At 37.5% G+C, this 16,219-nt stretch overlaps 1 protein-coding gene across 2 annotated transcripts in view; it reads right to left on the reverse strand.

Annotated features, from left to right (window-relative positions):
* The window catches only part of VPS37A (VPS37A subunit of ESCRT-I), a 38,493-nt gene extending 22,317 nt beyond the window's left edge, over nucleotides 1–16,176 (reverse strand). The window contains exons 1-4 of one of the 2 annotated variants that reach the window (XM_024759987.1): nucleotides 15,756–16,176; nucleotides 3,159–3,233; nucleotides 1,156–1,270; nucleotides 513–613 (exon numbers count right to left, since the gene is read on the reverse strand). In XM_024759987.1, coding sequence (XP_024615755.1) covers nucleotides 513–613; nucleotides 1,156–1,270; nucleotides 3,159–3,233; nucleotides 15,756–15,880 — 416 coding nt within the window. In that variant the 5' untranslated portion in view covers nucleotides 15,881–16,176. Of the gene's footprint in view, nucleotides 1–512; nucleotides 614–1,155; nucleotides 1,271–3,158; nucleotides 3,234–8,709; nucleotides 8,954–15,755 lie in introns of those variants that run through there. The other variant, XM_024759988.1, reaches the window with a different exon arrangement.
* Between the last annotated feature and the right edge of the window lie 43 nt (nucleotides 16,177–16,219).

Consider the following 16,219-nt stretch of genomic DNA (forward strand, 5'->3'; position numbering starts at 1 on the left):
AGATCAAAGAAAATAAAACCAATGGAAAAATGGAGTAATTAATAACTCCAGAGAAAAGTAAAAAGTTATACCATCAGGGAAATATAATCATTATAAAGTACGAGGCTCAGCAGCAAGGAATATTCAGAGTCAATGTAATGAAAGTACCAAACATGAGTTGAAGTAAAAATCAAAAATTTCTCAGAGGATGAGGGAAAAGGAAGGTTTGTGAAATAAAATCCTCATCAATCCATAATAGGAAGTCAATAAATAGTATCTAAAATGAAAGAATCAAGAAATAGCAGTATGTATACATTATTCAGAAAGATGAAGGTAAACATTAGAGAAGCAGCTTAAAAAAGAAAAACACAGTTGCCTCTGAAAAGTATGAATGTATCTGTGTGTGAAGGTGGGGATGTGGAAAACAGAGGATTGCCTTTTAACATTATCTGAATTTTTAAACTATATTTTGATTACTTAGATCAAAAGTAAATAAATGTATATACAAACTCTTTCAATATAAGCATACTTACTATGGGAATGCTGTTGAAGCAGGAGCTAAAGCTGGAGGATTCTTCCAAAACTCATCCAACAGACTCTGAATAATTTTCCCAAGATCTGAGTGCATTGTAAACTAAAAGTAACAGTAATACACGGTGATCAAATTCATCTTCAGAAAAAGATTATAAAGTCTCATTAGGATAATTTAACTGTAAAACTCAATCTTAAATCCACTTTTGCAAGTCAAGAATTAAATGAAAAGCAAAGGATATTATGTCAATTGAACATATCAGCAATCCACAACTTATAATATTTTCTTATAGAATCAATACCATAAATGAGGTTAAGTTTATTTAGTCAATAATGGAGCTGAAATATTTCCACATTTCACTATTGACAATAATTTGAAGGTTCAAAGGTAAATACTGAGTACATTTAAGTTACCGTCCTTCACATTGATCAATCATATATATACATATATATATGTATATATATCCTAAGAAATTTAAGGCATATTTGAATTTTATCCCTTCCTAACCACTATAAAAGATCTACTATGAACCAAAGTTCTTAACATCAACAGGTCCTCACCACTGAAAAACAAATAACGTTCAAATCAGGATTATCTATTAAATACAGGGAACATTTTTGAAATAAATTATACCATATACATACATTGTTTACTAATGGAGAGGTAACATACACTCCTTGTTTATCCACTAAGTGATGTCGTATTGGTGGATAAACACTGATCACTGGTTTTTCCTGAGGAAATTGTGGAGGAAGCAATCTGGTAAAGGTAGAACAGATTAAAAAACAAAAACAAAGACAACAAATGTGATATTATACAGTCATAATCCTAAAACAAAATTACTTAAAAGCAAATAAAATTTTCGTACTTTCATTTGGATTACTCAGTAATTAGTGCTCTACTATGGTTGTTGAGTTGATTGAAAGTATACAAAAAGACACACTTTGGCAACAAGACTATAAAGTAATTCAGTATAGTAAAACCCTCTTAATGTGGAATAAGGATACCGTGAATTATAGACTATTCTTCACACCACGCCAATTAATTGCTTTCAAACACAATATACCAAACTATCCAAAATCTCAGCTAAAATTAGACCAGGCATTTTTATCAGGTGAACCCTAATTTAACCCAGTCTGGCTACTTAGTGGACCACAGGTTCTGGCCATATACTTTTCTTATGGCTTTCCTACTTTTGAAATACTGCCAACAATTATTTCATTATATGCTGAATTTTTTAAAGAGTTGAGTGGATAAAATGGGAAGTGCTAGGATTGGAACAGTGTAGCTATCATCATGCCTTGGTTCTATAGGGCTCTCTTCTAAATGTCTCAATTAACATCTCTCTCCCAACTTTGAAGTCAATCACACGGTTTCAAGTATATAACAGTAAATTCTCAATACAAAAAATAAAGAGTAAAAACCTTAACCTTTTTTGAGCTACTACAAATTTAAAATTAGGGAGTAAAGTCTTTAAAAATGAGAGTTTACTGGACATGGAACCGTTTTCCAAATTTCTAAAAACTCAGACCAGTATGTCCCTTTAAATTGCCACTCTGTTCCCCTTCTGGCTCAGAAAACTATGTGTTGGCAACACTGTCAAGAAGAAAACTGGGTCCTTGTTGGCTTCTCCTACTTAGCTCTACCTAAGGCATGTGATGAGAGATAAAACTACTTCATTTATATAGTTGAAGATGTTAAACTAGTTTGGTAAAAAAAGGCAATGTAATGTGTGGCCTTTGGACCCCAACCAATCTGAGTTTCTCTCCCCACTACGCTATTCACTACCTATTTGTTCCAATTTGCAGGGCTGCTGTGATGATTCAGAAACTCCCATATATCAAGATAACACAGCATAATAGTTGTCACTGTTATATAGTCATGCTTTAATCCACTCATTCAACTAGGATTTAACAAGGCCTCCTATGTGCAGGCACCACGCTAGGCAATAAGGATAGGAAGATGAACAAGTATGGTTCCTATCTTCAAGTTAAATGCCTTTTTACCTCACCCAAACACTCACTCTAGTGGCTAGCCACCTGATGCAATCTGAGGTAATAACTTAATTCCTTCATGCTAAAGACTAATAACTGCACTTAAGGCTAAATGAGTACTTCAGCAATCACTTTGTCCAACCTTTCCTCTTTATAACTTAATAACCTCATGATTACATTTTCTTTTTTTTTTTTCTTTAAAAATAATTAGCAGATCAAATTCAGTCTTGAACTTTCTGGTTGACGTAGTTTATCTGTTGCCGAAAACTAGAATATTTTCACTTATTTCTGATGTAAAAGTGTCTATATCTCTAATGGTTTTCCATACATGATCCCTTTGAGTGTTTGTCATTATCATTCTTACTCTTTCAGTCTACCTCCAGCTTAGACTTTAGTGCAAAACGATTACGTCTTTTTACTACATTTCCTCTTTTACAGTTTCTTACAGCAGTATCTATTACAATGATGACTTAAAAATTTTTTTATTTCACAAAATTTTAAGTTTAATAAACTATAGTTACTAGAGAGGGAGATAAATACTAGAAAGGGAATAAATTCACTTTTAAACAGTTTACTTCTAATAATAGCTAAGAAAATAATAAAAGGATTTTAAAGTCCTATTACATGAAAAAATAGGATACAATTCTACTCACATATTAATGTTAATTGTCAGGTTGTTTACGGTGAATGGCAACCTGTATTCCACATCTTTCTGTATTTCAGCTATACTGTAGGAGAAAATTTGAGAAAAAAAATTTATCTAAAGTTATAAAAACCATTAATGTTAAAAACAAATGTTAAATATTTTTAGAGTCTACTAAAACTACTTTATTTTAATAATAGAATTCAGATGGCCAATATAACTTGTATCTTGAGGGTAAAATGATCATGTTTATCGAATAAGCAGGCAATACTATTCTGAGATATGGGCGGGGTCGTTGCTGAGAGGGGGAGTTAGATGGTGAGGTAAAGAGACAAAAAAACTCTTATATTAGTGCTAGATCGATTTACTATCACTTTATCTAACTCATCCTCAGGAGAAGCAATTGTGAGCCCTCTAGTTAGAACAAGTCAGCAAGACATCTGGGTTCTGATTATAATTCTGCTATTGCCCAGCTGTATAGATAGCTGGGGAAGCCTGGGCCTTAAGAGCTTAAACTTAGAAGTCTGGATGAGATGTCTCCTACAGTCTTAGGATAGAGACCGCTGGCTGCTTTCCGAAACCAAATATCCCCCTTCTTCCTAAATAAGAGAAGCTTGATTTTATTCTGAGTAGCAATGTTCTAACTTTTCTTGCAGCAAGTTGTTGCTGTAGACTTAAGTTCCAGTCGATAAAACATAGAAAAGTTGTGAGGTGGAATTTCCAGGAAAGCATCTTAAAAGGGAACAAAAAAACTGGTATGAGTCCATTTTCCCTTCCAGCCTGGCCCTGATAGCTGAACTTCTAACAGCCATACTGGACCAGGAGTGACCCTGAGAACGGGAGCCATACACTAGGGACAGCTCAGCAGGAAGATGTAGCTTGGGTCCTTGATGGCTATGGAATTGTCAAACTAAATTTCTTGTATGTAGAGAAAAAGAAACTTTTATCACATTTAAGTTACTATTTTGGGAGTCTTTGTTACTAGCAGCTGAATATAAATGCCAACTAGTATAAATCCCATATACTTTAACGTTCTACATTCAGAATTTATTTTTAATTGCAGGCATGCAATTATTACAGTTATAATCTACCAACCAAATCTCTTGGGGGATCACTTGGAATGCTAACCAACATTCATAATCTTTCCAAAGGGAAAAATGTTAAGTAGTATTAATGAGTTAACACTGAAAGGAAGCCTAATATCCAAACAGACATGAAACTTTTTCAAGCATAAATACCTTTGAAAGATCTAGCAATTATGTAATTTACTTTTCTTTTGGTTGCTTCAATTAGTAGCTTTAGAAAACCTCTTATTTTCCTCATTTTCTTTTTTGGACTATGACTTTTTTTTGCCTTCTGATAAAAATCTAGCCTCTCAAATATGTAAATTTTAGGTAGCTTGAAAGGTTCTAAAGTGTTGGGATGGAGTTATGGAGAAATCATAGATGTCTCCTCTGACATCCCATGAAATGAGGTTATGACTGAAGAGAAGAAATGGTTGAGAAAAGACTCAAGAAGATATTCAATATTAGGACTAACACAATTTTTATGAAAGTTTCTCTTTGGGGATCACGTTTGGACTAGGATACCAACAGCCTTCTCAGCTGTATAAACATTATGTAATCAATAAAATGACTTAAGTTTTTTATTCCTCTTTGTTATCTTAGGACCCTAAGGTGTCCAATGCTTTAAGGGAATATTGATCACAAAAGCATCCACCAGTTCAAAGCCAAGCGGAGCATCTTAGTGATTAAGAGCACAACCTCTTAATCTAAGCTTCCTGGGATCAAATCCTCTACCATTCACTTGTGTGATCATGGACAACTTATTTAACCTGTCTAAGCCTTATCTCTCAAATGGTAAACGCAGATGTTAAAAATACCCATCTACCTAAAAGAACTGTTAGATTAAGTGAGATAATGCATGCAAAGCCCTCCCCACATAATACCATAATAATTGTTCAATATATGTTAGCTATTATTAAATAAGCATTTAGAACACACATCTAAATTGGAGCCTGTCGAAATTTGTAATACTAAACTTTTAACTCATTTTTTCAGACACTGTATTTTTATAGAAAACAAAGTGAATTTGATTAAGATGATTTTTACTTAAATCATTGGCTAGAAGTGTTCAATTCACTGTTCCCATAATTATGTTCTTGACATTTATTAAAATTTTTGACAAGTTTCTTCCACAAATGAGGTATCAAAAATAACTAAAGGTAATATTTGTAACATTAATGAGAGCGAAACCGTCATTAACAAATTCCAAAACAACAGGTTAATCATGGCAATTGATGGGGTTCAGGACACGCTACCCCTAAATGTGACACCTTGGCATCTTGAATATTTTAAGTTGAAGGAGTCTGAGAAAATAGCAGAAACAGGAAGGTTACTCTGACCTTCTCCCCCCTCACCCTTCTTCCCTGAAACAGGTCATAAAACCTCATTGAGAGGTGCCCTCCCCATGCCAAGAGGAAAGGAGCACCCTTATCTCAGAAGACATAGGGACACCAAGAAGAATCCTAACAAACCGGCCTTGCTATGTCATCATTGTACCTGCAACCACACGCCCCCGCCCCATTTACTACAATTACAAGCATACTTCACTTTATTGTGCTTCATAGATATTGCCTTTTTCTTTTCTTTTCCCCCTTTTTTTTTTTTTTTAACAAATTCAAGGATGGTGGCAATCCTGCATAGAGAAAGTCTATTGGTGCCATTCTTCCAATATCATTTGCTCGCTTCATGTTTCTGTGTCACATACTGGTAATTCTTGCAATATTTTAAACCCTCCACCAGCAGAAAGATTGCGACTTGCTGAAAGCTCAGATAACAGCATTTTTTAGCAATAAAGTATTTTTAATTAAAATATATACATTGTTTTTTAGATATAATGCTATTGCACACTTAATAGACTACAGTATAGTGTAAACATAACTTTTATATACACTGGGAAACCAAAAAATTCATGTGACATGCTTTACTGCAATATTTGCTTTATTGAGGTGGTCTGGCACTGAACCCGCAATATCTCTAAGATGTGCCTCATACCCCTTAACCCATCATATTCCTCCACAACTGTCCACTCTTCATCAAACCCAGCATAAAATACTCAGGTCTGTTTCTTTGGGTCTTCATTTCCTTTTGAAGGCCCCCTGATACGTAAAACTCACATTAATTAAATTTCTATGCTTTTCTCCTGTTAATCTGTCTTTGTCAGTTTAATTTTCAGACCCAGCCAGGGACCCTAAGAGCATCAAGGAAAGCTTTTTCCTCCTCTACACTAGCTGTGTTAGACAGAACGGCAGATATTTGTCCTACTTAATTAAAACAAGAATCATTCCCTGAATTTTTATCACAAATTTATTTTGAAGTTTTTGTTATTTTCAAATAACTTTAAAAAAGTTATTCCAAAAATAATTCATTCTCATTAGAAAAAAAATTATTTTTCCAAATCAGCAAATGTTATTTTACAATATTTTTAAATGGCTGCATAAAGTTCTAGTATATTGTTTAAACTACTCCATACTATTAGCTATTGAAACTGAGCAGGACCCTGTGGGGCTCCTGGGCATGGAAGCCTTTCCGTGTCCTCCGTTTCTTGTTTGTAGGGAATACACTGAATACACTCCAGCCTCCATTACCTTCCCTGAATTCTAAAGGGCAGATTCGAACAGCTGCTAATCAGGGAAGGGAGGGGATGCAGAGACAAGGGAGGAGACCACCTGAGGCCAAATTAAAGGAGTGCAGGCCCTGCACACACCCTGATCCTTATTAGCAACTCCGCCCTTGAACCACTGCTATAAAACTCACCAAATCCTTGAACCACTGCTATAAAACTCACCAAATCCTCCAAGGCCAAATTAAAGGAGTGCAGGCCCTGCACACACCCTGATCCTTATTAGCAACTCCGCCCTTGAACCACTGCTATAAAACTCACCAAATCCTCCCAGGCCAGGATAGTTTCTCAGGGCACGAGCCTGTTGTGTGCCCGTTTGCCTGGCAAAGCAATGGAGGTATTCTTTTCTACTTCTTCCGAAACTCTGTCTCCGAGATTTGATTTGGCACTGGTGCACAGAGGCTGAGTTTTTGGCATCAATATTTAGATTGTTTCCAAGTTTTACTACTATAAACCATACTTTGATAAACATTCTTACAGTCATATAGCCATATCTTTATGCTGACAGGTAAGTACTCTTTGGATGTAAACACACACACTTTGAAGTAATACTGTAATCATACCAGAGAAAATTTAAATAGCCTTCCATTAATAATTTTATTTCCTAGGTTCTCTGAGAGCAGTGAATTACTATGGCTTTACTTCAGTGGCTCTGGATCTGTTCGGGACTAAAGAAAGCTGCAACAACAGAAAACTTTGTCAGCATGTGTCACTAACTGGCATCCACATTTCTTTAATAGTCCCTAAAACTGTAAACAAGCAGATCTTGAAATGCAAGAGAGGCACTAGTTATGGTTAAAAGATTCCTTTTATAGAACAATCATTTATCTCCTTACTTAGTATTTTGTGTAAACTTGTATTTTGTAAGTAAGACTAGGTTCAACTGAACAACTACCATATATCCAGCATCTTCCAAGGAAATGGAAATAGTGTGGTCTTTGCTCTGATGGGGCACACAGCACATCAAGTGACTGAAAAAGAGCAATTCAAGATACTGATTTCATGCATCTCTGGCAGTGCTGGGTAGCTCAGGGGAGGGTTTTTAAGTGATCCTTTCCAATAAAGGGTTTAGATGCTTCAAGACAGTAGATGAAGGTTAGACAATTTCCCTTTCCCATCCCATTTTCTCCAGGAAATATCGAAACTGACTTTTAAAAAGCAAATCTGTAACAGTGCTGGAAAGCAAATAGTACCATAAACTGACAAGAAGTTTTGAGGAATCTTAGAAAGATAAAAAAAGATGGGATTAGATTTAAGGAAAAGATCAGCGTTAAAAAAAATAAAGAAAATAAATACAGGAACTAGTGACGACCCAAAGCATAAGACCAAAGCAAAGTAGGAGCAGTCTGAAGGTCCTCCAAGCCCTTGAACCGATTCAACGCAAACCAGAGTGTGGAGGGTAGGGCAGGAGGGCCTCGCAGGGTAGACAGTGCGGGGACACGTGGACCAGCAAGAAGCTAGAGCACTCTCCTGGTGCCCCGCTTGTTCCAACCAGAGGACAGCAGTAATATCTGCCCCCTGAACAACACGGGGATGTAGCCTCTAAGGTAGCAGTGCCTTAGGAAGCTACTGACTCCCAGGAAGCCTCCATTTCCAAAAGACAGCTAACAGCTTGGCCCATAACAAAGAGAGTCATTCTTTTTCACCTATCACCTGAGGCAGGGTATGATAAACAGAATTAAATATCTACAAACAAGTCAACCAGGAATCTCAAACACAGAAAAGGTTTGAACAAAACAAAACCACGCAAAGTGTGCACCAAACTCAACAAGCCCCAAACACAAAACTTCAAGGAAACAGAGTTAAATGAGCAAACAGAAGACTATCAATTTGTATAATACCCTCAGAGGAACAAAAGAAAATAGCCCTTGTGTTACCGAGTCCAAGCTTGAGCTCCTCGCTGCACGACAAGCCAATATATTGAGAGACGAGTTGTTGGGGTAAGGAATAGCGACTTCATTTGGAAGACCAGCAGATCAAGAAGATGGTAGACTCGTGCCCCCAAAGAACCATTGTGCCTCAGTCAGAATTCGGGCTTCTTTTATACTAAAAGGGGAGGGAGTAAGGCCAAACATTTCCTGTTTCCAGTCAGCCTCCCAACAGGATGTGTTAATTTCTTCCTCCCTGCAGTCATTCACAGGTGGGCCTGCTCAGGAGCTAAACAAAGGTATTTTAGCTTAATGCTCTTTACCTGGGAGGCAGGGTTCCCAGATATGGGCCATGATGTATAATTGAAGCTAATAGGCAACATCCCTTTAGTAATTAACTTGTAATAGAATACAAAGGTTCTTTCTTATTAACATTTGCATTCTCTCTCTCTCTCTCTCTCTCTCTCTCTCTCTCACACACACTCACACACACACACACACACACACACAGACACAGACACAGACACACACACACACACACACACACACACGCTGATATGAAAATGAATAAGAAACTGGAAATTTAAAATAAATAGCTAAATAGCTCCAATAGATGGTTCAGTGCTCTGCTTGGAAGATGCTTCATACTGTATCTTTCTCTTGGAGAATATTGATGCACTTTAGCATATTAAAGGCTTTTAGAAATTCTAGAGTACTCGATTTTGTTTTCTATGTCTGTTTGACATGGACCACTTATTTTACAGTAGTTTTTGAACACTGTTCTGTAGAAGACATTGGATCATGACAGAGATGTGCACAGAGCCATAGGAACACAGAGGAAACAACCTAAACAGGGATGGATGGGTATTCGGATTAAAAAACAGTATCTGAGCTACATTTAATAGTCAAGTAAGGGGCTTCCCTGGTGGCGCAGTGGTTGAGAGTCCGCCTGCCGATGCAGGGGACACGGGTTCGTGCCCCGGTCCAGGAAGATCCCACATGCCGCGCGGCTAGGCCCGTGAGCCATGGCCGCTGAGCCTGCGCGTCCGGAGCCTGCAATGCGAGAGGCCACAACAGTGAGAGGCCCGCGTACCACACACACAAAAAACAAGTCAAGTAAGAGTTAACCTTAGGAAAGAGAATCGGGGAAATGAAGTGTACATTCTAGACAAGAGGAAACACAATTAGGAAAGCTTCAGTAGGAAATAATAACTCTAAGAGTGTCCATATCCTTTGCCCTAAAGAAACTTTACATTGTGTCTGCTGACATGTTTCCATCAGTCACATCATCACCTTCTGTGACAACCAGGCTTTAAGCTAAGGAGGCTGGCAAGAGTTAGGAAGCTACTGAAAGGAATAACATGGTCAAATTCAAATTTTAAAAAGATGACTCTGGCACCCATGTGGAAGAAAAAAGTAAGGGAAGAACACTGCAGGCAGAGAGAATAGTTACAATCCAGTGGTAGCAGGGATGACCAAGTGAAAACAGGATGACCAGGTTTTTGGCTTAGGTGAGCAGGCAGTAGACGCAGCTTGGAAAGAGTTCAGAGGTAGGAGGGGAGGAGTAGATGTGGTTGGATTCAACTGGCAATGGAGAAATGACGACCTGTGTGGTAACTTTTTAAAAAGCAGGTATGGACTGATACTACTATAGGGAAAATAGCACTTGAGTGTTACCATCTATTTAGGAAAATTTTTAAATGGTAACATGCTTTATTGTGTCATATACTCTGAAATTATAACGTTTAATCACTGGTTATAGACTATATGATTTAATGTATCAAATTAAAATTCACTTAATTATGGGATTGTTTGATATACATAACTTTTAAGTTCACTATAAGAGTTCAAATTTAGAGTCAAAATATTGACATTTTGTAGGTTTCTGTAGCTTCAATAGGCTAAGGCACAGCAGATTCTTATAGAATTTTTTATTGCAACAAGTCAAGGTGATTTTCTTCCCCAAGAAAATTTTACTCTCAAATACCTTTAAGAGTTAGAAAGGTACATGAAATGAAGGCAGTTGCTTGTAGTACAAAAGGGTGTGATTGCAAACTGGTAAAATGGAGAAGAGCAGCCCAGTAAATAGGACAGCTACTCTTAAGCTCAAAGCAAGCACTGTTATGTGGGAACTGTTGCCAGATCTTTCCATTTTAAAAGAAAAGTTGGAGAGGGCAAAGGCTATATTGGAAATCTCTGTACCTGCTGCTCAACTTTTCTGTAAACCTAAAACTGCTCTAAATAATAAAATCTATTTTTTAAAAGTTGGAAATTTGGATATTTTAATGAAAAATCTCAAATTATGTCGACAACAGATCTATTAAAAAATACAACACTAGACAGGTTAAAACATATACACATATCCTCTCATTACAAACTTTTTGTCTTATCAAGTTTGCATGTGAGTCCTTATGAGCTGACAGTAAAAACTACAGAAAGAAAGGTTTGGAATCTAGGCTTACTAAGAAACCCATGAGTTTTATACCTGAGAACAGGGGGTTAAACTTAACAGCTACAGGGTAGAAAATTATACAAGAGCAGGCTCTCCAAAGATGTTATAAGGTTTTTTAAAAGAATCTGGGTAATCAGAAAGAATATCCAAGGACTGGCAACAAAAGAAGATTTCAAAACAATTTTTAAAAACTATGAGGTTGGCACCATTATATTTAAGATACAAAAATAAAATAATTGGCATTTACAGAGTACTTACTGTGTGTCCAATAACATTCTAGTTTCTTTACATGTATTGTCTAAAATCGTTCAAAATGAAATCTTACATTTCATTTGTGAAGAAAAGAACTCTCTGGAATGGACATGCTTTCTGAATGGAAAGTCAGAAGTAGTCCTGCCAGAGGCAAGTGAGCTGTTAAGCTTGTGAGCAATTCATAAACAATAAGCTGGCTAGATCCATGTAGGCTAGGAGGCAAAGGTTCCAGGCACACTGATTCTATGCAGTGGAAAGAAGGAATACCATCTGCTGCCTGTTTACTGCGCATCAGATACTCTAATAAATGTTTATATATATTACTTAAATACCAACAATCCTGCAGAATAAAAATCACAATTCCTGATTCTACAGATGGGAATTGGAACTCAGACTTCACCTAAGTCATGTTGCTTTTCCCAATGTCAATAATTTTTGCTTGTTTGCATTTATGTTCCTCAAATTCATTTTGTCTAACATCTCACACCGAGTGAAAAAGAAAGCAAGTCTGATAAAAATAACTCCCAAATTAGATTTTCTGATGAAATATAAAATAAAAATAGCACCAGAATTACCACATAACTAACTGATTATTAAAACGGAGAAGTCCTTTACTTGAGAGAGCTGATCTCCCTAAGTAAAAGGTAACAAAGAAAGAGTACTATTTGTATAACTTTGAATTTATATAGTTAATTACAGATAACAATTACCATTTGCAAACACAGCTCCAGGTTGTTCCTTCAGAGCTAAGGAAATAAAATAATAAATAAGCTAATTAACTGTAGATACTGTGAGAGAGGAAAAACCAGGATAGTAAGGATGGTAAAGTAACTGTTGAGCTACCATCAGATTTTAGTATTTTCTGATTGCAGGGTCAATGCAGGGAGATACTTAACAGCTTCAGTTCGAAGAATCTTTAAATACTGGAATTAGTGAGCATCACTTGGGGCAGTTTCAACTGCAAGTATTAATAATTGAAAAACCAGGCCGGAAGTGTCTTAAACAGTGAGGGGTTATTTGTATGTATAATACAAATGTATATGTATCGTATAATCTTAAACAGCAAGAAGTCCGGAGGAAGGAAGTTTCCAGATCTGGTTAATTCAGCATCATAATATTATCACAGACTTTCCATCTTTCTACTCTACCACATTCAGTAGTCAGTCTGCTTCCTTCATGATCCAAGCAGTTCTAGATGTCCCATGTAACACAACGATATCCAAAATACAAAGCATTTCCTCTTAGACACTACTATTACTAAGAAAATGTTTTGAGCAGCTCCCCAGCAGACCTCTTCTCCAACCCACCACTCCACTAAGATGAGGTCAAGTGTCTTGCTTCCACAATAACTAGCAATGGGAATGAGACCATCATCATTGGCGTAAACAATCATTATTTACTATTTACCTAAGCAGGTTGAAAGAGCACAGCCTCCATTAAATAATTGGTCCTGCAGACCAGGAACCCATATAAAAATAATGTTCTTCCAAGAAATCAGAAGAAATGGATTTAGATGGGAAATCAACAGTGTCTCTTAGAGTAAGCTTCTTTAGGAAGTAAAAGAAACAACAGAATTAGTTCTACTCCTGCCTGTAAAGTCAGGAATTTTAGTGGTAAATTGAATACTGTGATGACTGTTATTTAGAAGATGGAATAAAATTCTTGAGCCTAGTAATCTACATAACTTTGTTTCCATTTTCATAGCAGACAAATATGTTATTATATTTTGGGTAAACACTTTTTTGGTCATCATTATGACAGTGTCCCATTTGCCCTACCTTACCAATAAGACTTAGATGAGGAAAAAATACACATAAAATTCAGCTAACCTTTAGCAGAGGCCTGAGGAAGATAAGGAGGTAGGAATTTCTTAAGGTAACTGAAAAGAAGCTTACATTAATTAGAGAAAGGGAATTAAAGAGACTCTTCCCTGAAGTGGGATTTTTTTTTAATTATAAGGAATTGGAAGGTAGATGTGAGAATGGGGGTGGGAAAGGTTATTGAGGAGACGAAAAGAAGTCAGACGCTTTCATGGCCAAGAAAGAGCTACTGACCCTATATTTGGAGAAGGGATAGAGTATTAAACGTGAGGCAGGTGGGCAGCATGCAAGATATTAATACTCGTAACTGAGGAAGTTTTCTATTATTCATTAAAATACTGTTCGAAACATTCTTTGAACTTTTAAAAAGTGCACCTTCAGAGTAACCAATCGCAGTGTCTTTTTATACAAAAATCTTTAAGCATAAGTTGTAGTGTTGAATTTGGTTACTCAAGCAACATATTTTCAGATACTGCACACATACATCATTTTTACCAGCTAGTTTTAAAATGTATGTCATGAGTTAAAAGGGAAGACTTAACAAGAATAGGTAGAAGACATTTTTTCTGGGATCGTACCATTCTTTGAAAAACGGAAGTACATGACCTCCTTAACTGTCACCAGAATTATCCAAGTATAGTTTATAAAATATTTCAATAAAAACTTCAAATATTTTTATAAAAGAACTTAAAAGAATCAAGTACTTAAAGTTAGCTGTTCATAAAACATTACAAATATGTAGATAATATCACATGTCTGATTATGTCCATAATTTCTGGCTCAAAAAATAACAAAATAGATCCCTTCTGCATTTGACTCAGAGTATTTACCGATCCTCTTAAGCCAATTGCAGAACTCCTTAGATTAGCAATTCCTGCCTTAGAATCTCACCTTATTTGAAGGCCAAAAAAATATACAATAAATTTCACATCAATCGCTTTCCTTATTTACCAGCTTTAGCAGCAAGGGACTTTGGAATATTTGAAAAATTCAACTCCAACCTCAAAGAATAAAAATTTGCCAGCAGTGAGAATATCTAACAGAATATACTAAAGGATTAAAAGCAATTAATTCCAAAAGTATGGTTCTAAAAAGTATTTTGGCAATAGTAGTACTAGCATAGTATACGGTCTTCCAAGGCGATGCCTTCTAAGGAGACAAACTTTCATTGTTTGTTAAAAAGGAGTCACCTTGTTTCATAAGCATATTTTGTAAGAGTAGCTCTTACAGGTTAGTAGAGAATACTATTTGGAGTAAGACTGACTTGTAAGAACTCTATGAACTTAATTTTCCAAAAAGAAAGCCACCATTAAATCAAATACCATGCCATTCTTTCCTGTTTAATATCACCTTTCTAAAGTTCTCAACAAGCAGAACAATTGAGACAAAGAACCAAGAAACACCTGAAGTTCAATCAGTAATAGGCCTCATTTTAGCCAAACTCATTTTGCAGTGATTTTTTTCTTTTAACACTATATCTAATTTAAAACTATTCTACACTATAACTTGCTTGGGAAAAAATCCTTAGTGTAACAGATAAAATGGCTCCTAGAAGTTCCTTCCACAGGAATTAATCAATTTTAATACCTCTGAATATATATATTTCAAATGTATGAAAAGTCTATTAAGATGTTGACATCTTTACATTAAAATACGTGCTGACACTCAAGTAAATATATTTGCATAATTCATATAATATAAAGAGGCAGTTCTAATTTTTAAAAACCACTAGAGGTCACAGATTTTTGCAATATAAAGAGCTGCAGCAAACCAGTTTACAATAAAAACAGTTGAATTAATTTGAATTGCAAAATATTTCTAATCTGACCACGCTAGAAATGAACAACTCATACAACGCCAACAGAACAATCAAGATGACTCTAAGGCAATTCCCGAGTGTGGGAACAAGAATAACGAAGTGAAAAGTGAACAGAGACTGATAGTTGCCAGCTGGGGGGAGGTGGTTAGAACGGGGTAAATCTTCTATTAGAGACTTCAGAGGATTGAGTATGTCACTCCCAGAGAAGAACTCACTGGTGAAAACTGTCTTCCCTTCTCTTTAATGTTGAAACAGTTTTGGGTTTTTTTTCAAAAATGGTCCACTATTTGTGAAACTTGGAGATCACTCTTCACGATTCTTTTTACCCAAGTACAGAATTTTAACAATTCTGCCAACGCAGCAAACAGGTGGGCAAAGGGAAAGATCAGTGTGGAAGCCGGGCAAAGCAAGGTATACTGGAGACAGACTATGAGACAGATTACAGTCAGCAGCGCTGTGTCAGGAGGGATGAGCAAATCGAAATTAGAGGAGCTGAGCAGTGGTGGGGCGGGACGGAGGGAAGGAGGGCCCGGAAGAAAATCCTGAACGTGGGTCAGGGATAGGAGAGCAAGCGTGAGAGGCAGGACGAAGGGAGGTAGGTCAAAAGGCGGCAGCTGGCGGGAGTCGGCCTGAGGAGCTGCGAGTGTAGTTAGGACCAGCCCGCCCTCCCGCCCTACTTTTTCTTCCTGTCGGAGAGGCGGCGACCAGTCACCTGGAGTGTGAGTTCCGGAGGGACTCGATCAGCCGCTGCTTCTGCTGTTGGAGGCTGGTGAGACCACCGGGGGACCCAGCCGCGGAGGAGGAGGCGCTCTTGGTCAGGGGAAAGAGCCAGCTCATCCTCCACGGGTCCCCGGGCCCGAGGCCCTAGAAGGGTCTGGCCTGCTTCTCCCAGCTGCTCAGCCCGGCGGTTCCCCAGCGACAGAGGAGGAGCGGGCAGGGACGTCCCAGCCCAAGTGCTGGGGAGCCGCGTCTTCTCTAAGCAAACCCGGCCGGGGGTCCTCGGGGTCAGGGGGGAATGCTCTGTCTGCGGACAGCTGGAGACAGGGAACTCGCCGCCCGGGACCGGCAGTCCTCCCTTCACTGCCCTGACGCCCCAACCAGCCAGTCAGGACGCCTGACCGCGCAGCTCTCCACCACCCCAGCTTCCGTCACCTGCGTGCCCCGCCCTCTCTGCGT

The sequence above is a fragment of the Neophocaena asiaeorientalis genome, unplaced genomic scaffold, assembly GCF_003031525.2.
Source record: "Neophocaena asiaeorientalis asiaeorientalis breed wild unplaced genomic scaffold, Neophocaena_asiaeorientalis_V1.1 scaffold521, whole genome shotgun sequence".
Classification (NCBI taxonomy): Eukaryota; Metazoa; Chordata; class Mammalia; order Artiodactyla; family Phocoenidae; genus Neophocaena; species Neophocaena asiaeorientalis.